This window comes from Camelus ferus, chromosome 5 (genome assembly GCF_009834535.1).
Source record: "Camelus ferus isolate YT-003-E chromosome 5, BCGSAC_Cfer_1.0, whole genome shotgun sequence".
NCBI classification, from domain to species: domain Eukaryota; kingdom Metazoa; phylum Chordata; class Mammalia; order Artiodactyla; family Camelidae; genus Camelus; species Camelus ferus.
In genome coordinates this window covers 17,254,234-17,267,311 of record NC_045700.1, presented here as the reverse complement: position 1 = coordinate 17,267,311, position 13,078 = coordinate 17,254,234, and the positions used below count along the sequence as shown (strand labels likewise).

The window sequence follows — 13,078 nt, the reverse complement described above, 5'->3', positions numbered from 1 at the left end:
TATAAAAATGGAAAGATTTCATGATACAATTGATGAAAGCATAAATTGGGACCATTGTTTTTTACAGTGCAGAATGGTAACATCTATCAGATTTTGAAAAGCATATACCTTAAACCCACCTGCTTCATTTCTAAAAATGTACTCTATAAACCCATCTAATACAAATGCATATAGGGGGTTGGATGGATGGATGGATAGACAAACAGATGATTGATAGATGTAGATGCCGATACATATATATATGCCTACACCCACATATATTTATATATGTGTACTCATACATGTAGACTTAACCAAGTTACTAATTTTTAATAACTGCATGAAAGCTAGAAACAGCCTGTATGTCCACTATCAGAAGACTGTTTAAATCTTTTACACTGTATCTACGTAATAATCTTTTACAGTGTAGCCACATAATAATAAGCTACATAATAACAGTGTTTTATTATTTTAGTAGATTGCTTATGTGATTTTTAAAACTAAATAAAATTAGACATACATGTGCTTTAATGATGTCTAAGATACGTTTTGGGGGACAAAATTCCAGTTGTGTATGTGTAGTATGATCCTTTCCTGTGAATAAAAGAGAATAAGTACATAAGCTTATGTAGGCATACAAAGTATATAAATGTACATTGAAGAAAAGGTTAGCAGTTATTCCTGAAGAATAGGATGGCAAGGATGGGTGGATGGAGGGGAACGAGGAGCCTTGAGGGAAAAGGTAGATTTTCTTTTTCACTTTTTACTATTTCATTAAGTGGATTCATCACGGTAATAATAGTTTACTAGAAAATATTATAACATATTGAAGACACTTGTGTTGTTTCAGCTTTTCATGCAGATTGAAGCTCTCTTTCCACAAAAGTTTGGAGCATGGACCGACTACGCCAAAAGATACTGTAATGCACATATCAGGTATGACAAACTATTTTCTGTAAGTTTTAACCCTCTCATATTACCATGAACATTAAACTTCATTAGTTAGCCTTTGTCCTGGTGTTCTTCAAACTTGTGGTAGCTCTAGAATATTTTCAAGTAAAATCTTGTGTGGATGACGCATATGTAAAAAAGGAGTCAATAATGGAAGTTTTTCTTTATTTTTTACCTTCCAAACATTTCATTTTTGAAATTATTTAATTGTATTGATACATGTGCATATTATGAAAAAGTGAAAAGTAAGTACCCATCCCACCCGTGTCTCACAGTCAGCCATCTCCCTTCCCAAGTAACCAGTGTTGGCGATTTCTTGTGTATCCTTCTAGAGATACTCTATGCATGAAAAAGCACATATGATTATGTATGTATAACATTATTTTATTTCTACATAAACTATTTGCTGTCTTCACCTACAATGTGTTGGAGATCCTAGCATTATCAGTTACTAGAAGAACTTTGCCATTCTTTTTACATGTTCCATGTATTCCACTGTACAGACACACTGTAATTTACTTATGTAGTCTACTATTAATAGACATTTGTTTGTGGTATATAGCTGATGCATACAATGGAGCAATGAATATCTTTGCAGGTGTTGAGAAGTAATATATTACAGTGGCAAAGGGCAAGCAAAACTAGAGCTAGACCACTTGTGTTTTATATTCCTATTCAGTACTTCCCAGGTGTTTCATTTTAGAACAGTAACTTTATCTCCCTGTACCTTAATTTCTTTAGCCCTATAAACAGAGAATAATTATTCCTGCTTCAGAGAGTTATTATGAGACTTACATTAGCTGATATTTATAAAGGACTTGAGCAATGACTGGTACATAGTGAGCACTCAATAATTATTAGCTATTTTAATATTTCATGTCATGCACATGGAAATAAATCTGTAAGATAAATGTATTAGAAGTGGAATTGCTGGTACAAAGGGCATATGCATTTTTATATTTTATAAATATTTGCAAATTATTCATATACCAATAGAAAACGTATACCAATTTATATTCCCACAGCAGTAAGATTTTTCCCCACACCTTGACAACATACTTAAACAGAAATTATTTTATCTTGCCAATGTGATCTGGTAATAATTTTAATACACATTTGTCTTATGTTGTTAAAGGCAGTCAAGCATTTTTTCATACATGTAAAACTCACGTGTACTTTTTTCCTGTCAGTTGTCTATGTACTTTGCCCTTCATTCTACTAAACTTACTAGCTTTTTTTCTTATTGACATATGGGAAATCTTTGTATATTATAGAAGTCAGCTCTTTACCTGTGATATAAGTCCCTCACCCTTTGTCTTTCTGAAATCACCCCTTATGGTTATTGTGTTCTGATGCTTTTTAAAAGGCCCTAGAGCACAGGGGTAGACAGAGTCCTTCCAGATTGTTTGTATATTGGCAGTTTAACAGTGATCCCCAAAATCAGGCAAGATAGCACACACACCCCCAAAAAATCAAGAACCTTTTTCTATTTAAGACTATAAATACAGAAATATTCAATATTAGTATAAACCAGAAACTCATTAAAAAGCCTATTAACCATATGCAAGTGGAATTTATATGAGGAATGCAGCCATAGTTTAATATTGGGAAATCCATCAATATAATTAGCCATGTTAATAATGAAAAGGAAAAGCTTCATTTCATTTTTTCCATTTATGCTGAGATGTAATTTGATAAAATTCAGCATTCACCCTTTATTACAGTTTTTAATAATCTTAAGGTATGCATGTGTGTTACTTATGTATGGGTGGCAATTGTCTGTGTTCTTTGCCCTTCACTCTACTAAACTTACTGGCTTTTTATCTTACTGATATACTGGAAATCTTCATATATTACAGAAGTCAGCTCTTCATCTGTGATATGAGCCCCTCACCTTTTTTCTCTCTGTGTGAAGTAATCCCATGTGGTAAACATACATATGCATACCTCTCAAGGCATTTTCTTCTAGATTCCATTTCAAAAGTTTTATGTTATTCCTTTACTTCTTTACCTTGAAAGCACTATGGTTCCATAGACACTGATTTAGATCGAGGCACTTCCTGGCATTTTAAGTTAGTCTGTGGAATGTTAAATTTTTTCCCCATAATGTTTGATTCTATAAAGTTGTCATTTTCACACTATAATGTTGCAGAAACCAAATTATGGTTAGTTCTTCAGTTTTAGATCCTTATTTTATATTTGAAATGTCATGACTATATTAAAAATAAAGTTAAATGAAGCTTGAGCAAAAATGTAACTTTGCCTTTGTAAAGTTTATTCCATACATAAGTGATAGGAAACAGAAGTGGACATGATGGGAAACAGAATGTGAATGTGATTTAGAGATGAGAAGTCTAGGTATAGGTAACTACCTACCAGGTTTGGTCTGAGAGGCACAGAGAGTATTACTTATTCAGAGCATCCCAGATCCAAAGTCCCTTACATCATTCACTCTCCTGGGTTATATTTAGAGGAAGCTATAAATGCAGATATGATTTGGAGAAGACAGCCCATTGAGTTGTCAACCATTAGCACATTAGAGCTAGAAAAGCTTTGCAGTCGCGCAGTCCCCGCCTCTGTCATTTTACAGGCACCTGACAAGGTTAAATGGCTTGCCCTGTATCTGACTTCCTCTTACATATATTTTTTCACTTTTCCTGGCAGTAAAGAAGATTTAGGGAATGGCAACTTTGATAAATATTCTTTTACATAGAAAAAAAGGACAAATAGGTAATCCAGCCAGGATTGGCTGCTGGCGTCCTCTTAGCAGCAGCCCCTCCCTTGATGTCATGCTTAAAGGTTAGGAATGTGTTCATAGTAATTTGTCAAATTTTCTGAATTTTCTTTACAGTTGATATTTTGTGCCAGTTTTACCTCTTAGGAGAAACAATTATCTTAATTGTTATGAGAGGGAGAATGTTGAGTGCTAGTACATTTTAAAGGTATTTATAGTCATTCCCCAAAAGTGTTAGTTAATAGGTCATGTCAGCTTCAAGAAATGTCTTTTGTGGAATTGCAGTATGCTTTGTCCTTAGCACTGTTGCATTTAATGTTCTCATCTATAGCTAAATAGAGGTCAGGTCTATTCCATTTGCAATGGCTCAAATCTGAGAGAAATAGTTAACATACTGGATGGCAGAGATAAGTTTGAAAAATAATTTGATAAAAATTCTGCACTTTATGCTTAGAAAGTCTGCTTTGTATGGAAGGGATTTGAGAAATCCTCACCTATTATCAGTAGTTCAGTTTAGTTTAAAAAGACTTCTGTTTTGAATAACCCTAGGCTAAATTAAAGTCAAGTGTCTATCATAAGTGATAAAAAATTAAGTAATATTAGGACACATTAATGAAACTGTCATCCAGAGTAAGTGATGCTTCTGCTTCACTCATTGATTAGCCTACATCTGGAGTTTAATTTTGAATTAATCCATTCATTCAAAAAATATAGGGAGATGGGTATAGCTCAGTGGTAGAGTGTGTGCTTAGCATGCACAAGGTCCTACGTTCAATCCCCAGTGCCTCCATTAAAATTAATTAATTAATTAATTAAAATTTTAAAATAAAACATTGAAAAATATATTTATAAGGTACCTGCTATCTGCTATTGCCTGTGCTAAATATTAAGCATGGATTACAGAGAACAAGACTGAAGTATAGAGAACAAGGCCCCAGCCTTCATTGAGTTTTCAAGTCAAATACTCACCAGATAATTATAGTTGTGGTGAATGTCATAAAAGGGAGGTGAAGGACGTTATGGCAGAGTTTAGTAGACTGAAATAATTAAGTCACTATAATCAAGAGGACCAAGAGGCATCCTGTGAGGAAGTGATATTGATTTGCATCCCAGGATGAGGAATTTTACTTAGTAAGGCTCAGAGCAAGAGAGATTGCTATGCCTTTGAGGAACTAAAAGAAGTCCAGTTCAGCTGAATATTCTTGAGCTAATTGAAGAGAGAGTCTCAAGACAAGATGAAGTTAGGCAGGGGTCATGTTATACAGGGTCTTGTGCTTCACCGTAATAGCAATAAAAAGGCACTGGAGGGTGTTTTGTGTTATTTTTTTGGTTATCAGTGTTGCAGGCTTTTTTTTTTTTTTAAACTACGCTGAAGTATGCTTGAGAAAATTTACCATTTTAACCATTCTTAAGATTAGAGTTCAGTGATACTGAGTACATTCACATTGTTCTGCAACTGTCACCACCATCCGCCTCCAGAACTTTAATGAGCACTGAAACGCTTCCCATTACATTCCCAGTATTATAAACAATTTCCCATTCCCATTCCCCTTTCCCCCCAACTCTAGACCCTGCTTGTGGGATTTTAAAGCATGAAACACATGCATGATTAAATTTACAAGTTTCATTTGTTATTTTTTAAGACAACATTTTCACATCACTCAAAATTCTAATCCTATAGAAGCTCATATAATTTCAAAAAAATCTCTTTCACCTCAGTTTCTCTTCTTTAGGCAACTATATGTAGTTTTTAATCTTTGCACAGAAATTGTGTATATTTGCAAGCACATTCTTGTTTTTAACTAGTTATTATAAATATCCACGTTATTTTGTACTTTCCTTATTTGTCCTTTTTTGTACACATAAATACCTTCCACCTTTTTCTTAATGGCTTTATGGTATTATTGAGAATATCCATAGTTTCTGGATTGGCAAGAAGTTGAGGGGGTCTGCATACTTTTATGTTCTCTAGAAAATGGGAATGACAGTTATGTGTTCAGAGAAATGGAAAAGTTGAGGGTTAAAAGTTTGGTGAATGTTGACATGGTATGAAATTTTGCTGAACAGGGGAATGAGAGAATGAAATTAGTGTGGTAGAATCAGTACAGCCCTGGATAACTATTTGAGAGCAGCAATTCTAGATTTGTAGTGGAACCAGTCTTCTCTAAGGTTTGATTGCTCCAGCAGCATGAGCAGAAGCTTGGAAAAGTCTTATAGTTGGACCTATCAAAGATTTTTTTCCCACCAGCGAGCAATGCATGGACTGTGGGACAAGGGAAATTATACCGTATTGATAAAAACAAAGCTTATGTAGGAACTGAGAAATCAAAGCAAGGTTAGGAAGGATGTGAAGACAGGCAAGATATTGTGGATATGGTGAAAGTTGACTGAAAGGTCCTGATGAAATAGTAAAGATACAGTGGGTATAAATGAGCAAGTGGGCTGGAAGGATGGGGGTACTAGAGAGTGGAATGTCTGAATTTACTAGCAGGAACTTTTTCAGGATGGATTATAGCTGTGGGAGGGATTTTAGGTCATTGGAGACATGGAATACAAGGAACTGAAAGGGAACTTAAAGTCATGTTTTAAGAAGCATATTAACAAATGAAAACATAGCTGAGAAAGGGTTACCAGAGTAATGAGGGGATTTCATATTCAGCTCTACAAATGCCTAATATTATTGATGGCCTGCTATATTTAAGACATTATTTCAGAGCTGCCGGCAACACAGAGATGAGTAAGACATAGTGCTTGGTCTTAAGAAGCCTATAGGAATTTGAAAAAGAGAAGACCTAGGAGGAACAAGTCTTTAAATATTTAAAGATCTGTCATGTTTTAAAGGAATTAGACTTTTGTCTTTGTGGTGTCAGAGGGTAAAAATATTATCAAGGAATGAAATTTAATAGGAAGGTGGATTTTGGCTTAATATAAGAAATAAAATATGCATAGTTATTTATGTATAAAGGACAGTTAAACAATAAAAATTGTAACACTCTACAATAAAAATGGAACAGAAAAACACTGTAATTCAGCACTACTACCAAGTAAATTGTTTTCATTTTTCTTTATTTCTACCCATCGGTCTAGTAACTTTGACAGAGCCTGCCTGCAATGCCGTCATCTGCTACTCTCATTTAGCATCACTTACCCCATGCTTTAACATTGTCTTTGTAAGTTGTTTTATTCTCTTTATTTTTACTAATTTAAAGATAGTTTATTGCTCTTGGAAAAATAATTCATTCTTATGTTGACAAATCAAACAAAGAGAAATGAGTTTTTACATAGGCAAAAATCAGCTGAACTCTCACTGCCCACAGGTAACCAATACTAATGTGTTTTGGTAACTTTCCCTCTAGATAGCTTCTCTGCTTAGATCCGTAATGATAAGTAAATAGGTAAGTAGAGAGAGAGAAAATTTTATACAAATAGGGCTATGTTATACATACTTCTTCTATAATATGCATTTTCCACTGAACGCAACTTTTAGGATATCTTTCTATATCAGTAACTAAAACATATCATTTTTATTAGCTTCATGGTATTACATTTTATATATGATGCTATGCCATGTATTTTAGATGTGTTATCTTTAATTCTTTTAACAATCCTACAAGGTTAATGAAATTATGGCCATTTTATAGATAAGTAAACTGAGATTTAGAAAGATTAAGTAACTTGTCCAAGTCACGAAACTAAAAAGTCAAAGACAGTAATGTAAACACCCCTTACCACCAGTTTTCTTCTGTTCTCTTGCAAATATTTGACTTATTTGGTAATTTAGTGTCTGTGTTTATAGGATTGATTAAATAGAATAAATGGACTAAATAAATTAATATTTAATAAATCAAGTAATTGTTCCTTTCTTAGTCAATTTTTTAAGTTTAATTATTAACTTTTATTCCACCATTTGGTTTTCTATATAGCCATTACTATTTTTTTTTCTTTTTTAATTGAAAGATATGTCAACTACTAAAAGGTCATACAAGCACATAAAATAATTTTTTTTTTTAAGTTTCCTGGATGCCTCCCCTCCCACAGCCTTCTGTTCTGCTCTGGTCTGTACTGGTTTTTCTCCAGGCATGGTGCAGAGCTGTCATTTTGAATTTTCTTTTGCCTCTCCTGGTTTCCATACCTTTGTTTCTTATTTTCTTGTCTTCTTTTTTTAATATTCTATTATGGAAAAAATTCAGTATATACAAAAGTAGGCAGAATAAAATAATACACCCTCTACGTACTCTTTACAAGCATCAACTAAACTCATGCCCAGTCTTGTTTTCACTGTTCTCCCATTTACCTCTACCACCCCATATTATTTTGAAGCAAAGCCTAGACATCACGTTTTATCCATATACTACTTCAGTATATATATCTAGGGAGTAAGGACCCTTTTTTTAAAAAAAACAGGTAATTATACCATTATCATGCTTAAAAGAGATTAAAATTAATAATAATCTCTTAATAACATTAAAAGTTCAGTCAATGTTTAAATTTCCAGTTATCTCATAAATATAGTTTTACAGTTTTTTAAAAGTTTTTTTTCCCAATTGTTTGTTTGAGTTAGTACTCAAATAAGGCTCACACATTACAAACAATAGATCTCTCCCTTAATCTCTCTAAATCTCTCTTAATCTCCAGGTTTCTCCTCTATTGCCTTGTTTTTATTTAGTTATTTTTAATTTGTTGACAAAACTAAATTCTTACTGTAATCTGGACTTTGTTGCTTGCATCTCCATGGTGTTGTTTAACATGTTCCTCTGTTCTCTATATTTCTGTGTTGGTAATTCGATGTACAGACTTCAATCATTTTTTAGCAGTTCTACTTTATAGGGATGTTGTGTTCTTCCATTAGAAGGCCCATGATAAGTAAGGCCTCTCTTTTTGGGATGTTAGTGGCTGTTAACATTCAGTAGATGATTTATTAAATCATTAGACATTGCAAAATGTTAATATTCTAACACTCTTCATTTATTAGTTGATATAACTCTCTAAAGAAAAACCTCCCCTACTCCTCTATTTGGACACTCAGTGGTTAAGTTTATTTAGAAAAGGAAAGGTAAATGCTTAATTTTTCCTTTTTATTTATGAATTTTCAAAATAATAAGTTGCTTTGCTAGCATTTTCTAATGGTGTCTAATGAGGGTATTTATTTTTGAAATTAGTAAATTTAAGTCCTTTAACTTTGTTCTTTTTTAAGATTGGTTTGGCTATTCTATGTCCTTTGCATTTTCATCTAAATTTTAAGATCAGCTTGTTGATTCCTGCAAAAATGGGATTTTGACAGAGTTTGCATAGAATCTGTAGATCAGTTTGGGGAGTTTTGCCATTTTAATAATATTAAGTCTTCCAGTCTGTGAACAGAGATTTGTTTCCAGTTATTTAATTTTTTAATTGCTTTCTACAGTGTTATGTAGTTTTTAGTATATTATTCTTAACATTTATTTTATCTTGTTTTTCCATCAAGACTGTTGATGAGGTTGAAGAAATTAACTTCCAATCCTAGTCTGCTGAGTGCTTGGGAGTTTCTGACTCGTGTTTTTTCAATCCATTTCAGTTACCATCTTTCTTGATGGTCAGATTGTCCCACCTTTGACAAAAGGGACCATCTTCAGCATGGTGCTTTACAGAACCCTAAGACTTTGGTTGCTTTCTTGCTGTCTGATATGACAGGATGTTGCAGGGTGATCTTGTACATTTTTTCCTTGGTTCCTCTTAGCATATTTCCTGGTTTTCTGAACACATATTCCTCAATGGCTTCCTAAGAAAAGTTCATAAGAAGTACATTTTTTGAATCCTGATATGTCCGCTTGTAGTTAGTCTCTTGTTTGATACATTGGCTGGGTATAGATTTTTGTGTTGGAAATCATTTTTCCTCAGGATTTTGAAGTCATTTCTCCATTGTCTCCATTGCCATTCATAATCATAATACCCTTCTGACTTATGACCCTTTGCATGTTTTATGTACATTTGTCTTTCCCCCTATCCTGGAAACTTGTGAGATTGTCCTCTATCCCTGTTATTCTTTGATTTCATAAAAATGTGTTTGGGTTTGTGTCCTTTTTATTCAAATGATGGGCACAAACTAATCCCTTTTACTCTCAAAAGCTGAGTTCTTATGTCTGGGAAGTATTCATTATTAACCTTTTCTTTCCTTTTCCTTGAGTGTTTCTTTCTTGAACTACTATTTTTTTTTATGTATTGGTCCTTAAGTTTCTTATTTTTATTTTTTGTTTTACTTTTTGGGAGCTTTCCTCCCTTATCCCACATTTTTCTGTTGAATTTTTGTTTTAGCTGAGGAAAACAGCTAAAATGTTATAAATTATTAACCATCCTTTCTTAATCTTTATACCCTCTGTATTCACATAGCCTTCTATTTTTGGATGCTTGTTGTTGCTGGGTTTTTTTTTTTTTTGAAATATTATTTTGTTTTACTTTTTATTTTTAACTTTCGTTTGCTGCATTATATGTTTACTGTGAATTTTTTTTTTTTGTAGTGTTTTGGTCTCTTGTTCATACTAGAGGCTTTCCTCAATGTCTTTTGATCCCTGAATGGCCATTCATATTTTAAACTGAAGAGGTAGAAAGCTCATTAGAAGAGCTTTTTGACTAGAAAAGGATGGGCTTTTCATTGGAAAATCCTCGGATATTATTTGTGGAGGTCATCTTTCTGTGACGTTTTAAATTTTTTAAAGAAAAATGAATTGTCCATTCTTCTATTGTGAGTGTCTTGGAGGTCTAAACCTGGCTACCATGTGTTTGGCATGAACAAGGGAGGGAGATTATTGTTCTCCATGCTTACTAAGCAGACTCTTAACTCAATCTCTAGTTTCCGTATGGCATCTATCCTCACCTCCTACTGTTCTTGGTTTCCCTATATTTAAACTTTGGTTCAGTTTCTCTTGTAGAATAAAACTATGGTCTCATGCAGGAGGGATAGTAACATGGTAGCATGAAATGGGGAGACAGGGCACTTAGCAATTCCTTATACAGATCTTCAACCAATGTCCCTATTTTTAGCTACCATGTTGCACTCACCTCCACCTTCTAAAGTACCTGAGGTTTAACTCCTGAAACGGACTAGGGTTTTGTGGACACCTCTCCTTAGGTCCTTGATATTCAGCTTTTTCCATTGTGTTAGCTTCTTCACTTTTTATTCCTGCTTATAGAAATATGTTCACATTCTTTGCTCTTGTTTCCTTTTCATTCTCTTTGTCCTGGTGGCTTAATGCATTTTTATTTTTTGTGCACATTTTCATTGAGGATAAATATTTGTGTTGATTTTCACCATGTTTTAACCAGGATATCTCTTCTACTTACTACCCCTTTTCCAAAAATTGGTTGAAATCCTCATTTCCTGGGGTTTTTTTTTTTTTCTCTCTCTCTCTCTCATTCTCTTTGTTCTTATTTTTTTAATAGCTTTTTAATTTCTTTCCTTTCATGTTAGAAGAATTTTCATAGGAATAAGTTATAAATATGATTAATTTGCCGTGTTTAACTTCATGTCCCTTTTCAAAATTTAGTTTGCTTTAGCTTTTGCTTGCTAAAGAATTGCTATTCTCAAGAACTGTAGGGTATATTCATTAGTCAGTTGATCCATTTGTTCATTAATTCATAAGCTGCTTATTACACATCAGGTGCCATGCTAAGTTCTACTAGGAATACAAGGGTGAATAGGACATAATCTTTGCCAGAAGGAGCTTATACTTCAGGTATTTACAATTCTAATCCCAGGTTTGCATGGTGCTGCTAAGTTACATTATAACTTTGGGTTATTTCATGAAATAATATATTCATAATTTCAGGTAGATTTTTAACTTGCTCCCAAATGTATCTAAGTAGCCAGAAAAATAGTTCTTGGATTCATATGTTTTGCTTATCTCTGTAATCCCAGAAGTACTTTGTTTAGCTGTACTAAACAGTTTGCCCCAGTTTTTTCAGCTGCTTTTGGTCCTGACCACAATTATTTGATTATTCAAATACATCTTCAGTTTCACTCTACTTAAGAAACGTAAAACATTACTTTTACCCATGTGAATTTCTTCTACCCATTTGAGCTTCTTTTTGCTGAATTACTTCCTAGTGTTTCAGAATCTGCTGTTTAACAGAGCTCAAGGAGCTTTGCTAACAGGAGATGAGCGCACTCTTGAGAAGCCATCTGTCTCGTGCACATGGTTCAGCTGCATCTGAACTCCTGTACTCCCTTAACTGATACAGCTGCCTTTTATTTTTCCTGCAGTTTCAAGTTTAGCGCACTCAGGTGTCTAGTTATACTGGTAAACATAGGTCTGAGCAGCATACTTGGTACTTGAACACTGACTGGACTTTCCAAAATTATTGATCTCCAAAGTCAGTTCACTAAATTTTAAACATTTCCAAAACAAACTGTCTGACTGCACTGAAGAAATTAAGTTCTTTTTCCTCGAGCATTTACCATATCTTTTGTCATATCAACTGACTATGGTTAGGCTGCAAAAAAAATCACAGTTTTATAATTCCTCTTTTCTGCAGCTTGATTCCTTTGTAATGTACATCTGCTCTTTTTTTGTAGATATATATATATGTGTGTATATATATATATATATTTACTGAAGTATAGTCACTTTACAATGTGGACAGCATAATGCTTCAGTCATACATGAACATACATATATTCATTTTCATATTTTTTCATTATAGGTTACTACAAGGTATTGAATATAGTTTCCTATGCTATATAGTAGAAACTTGTTGTTTATCTATTTTATATATAGTAGTTAGTATCTGCAAATCTTGAACTCCCAAGTTATCCCTTCCCATCCCCCTCCCCCCTGTAACTATAAGTTTGTTTTTTATATGAGTCTGTTTCTGTTTTGTAAATAAGTTTTTTTTTTTGATTCCACATATAAGTGATATCATATGGTATTTTTCTTTCTCTTTCCGGCTTACTTCACTTAGAATGACAATCTCCAGGTCCATCTGTGTTGCTGTAAGTGGCATTGTTTCATTCTTTTTATGGCTGAATAGTATTCCATTTTATAAATATGCCACAACTTCTTTGTCCAGTCATTTGTCAGTGGACATTTAGGTTGTTTCCATGTCTTGGCTATTGTAAATAGTGCTACTATGAACATTGGGTTTCATGTATCTTTTTGAATTAGAGTTCCCTCCAGATATATGCCCAGGAGTGGGATTGCTGGATCATATGGTAAGTCTATTTTTAGTTTTTTGAGAAATCTCCATACTGTTTTCCATAATGGCTGCACCAAACTACGTTCCCACCAGCAGTGTATGTAGGAAGATTCCCTTTTCTTGACACCTTCTCCAGCATTTATCGTTCGTGGATTTTTGAATGATGGCCATTCTGACTGGTTGTGAGGTGATACCTCATTGTAGTTTTGATTTGCATTTCTGTGATAATTAGCAATACCGAGCATTTTT

General features: G+C 33.7%; 1 protein-coding gene across 4 annotated transcripts in view; it reads left to right on the top strand.

The window, feature by feature from the left end:
- ZRANB3 (zinc finger RANBP2-type containing 3) overlaps positions 1–13,078 on the top strand; it is a 207,197-nt gene that overhangs the window by 113,734 nt on the left and 80,385 nt on the right. For all 4 annotated transcript variants that reach the window (XM_032479349.1, XM_032479348.1, XM_032479347.1 and 1 more), the window contains one exon: positions 830–915. In XM_032479349.1, coding sequence (XP_032335240.1) covers positions 830–915 — 86 coding nt within the window. The remainder of the gene's footprint in view (positions 1–829; positions 916–13,078) is intronic.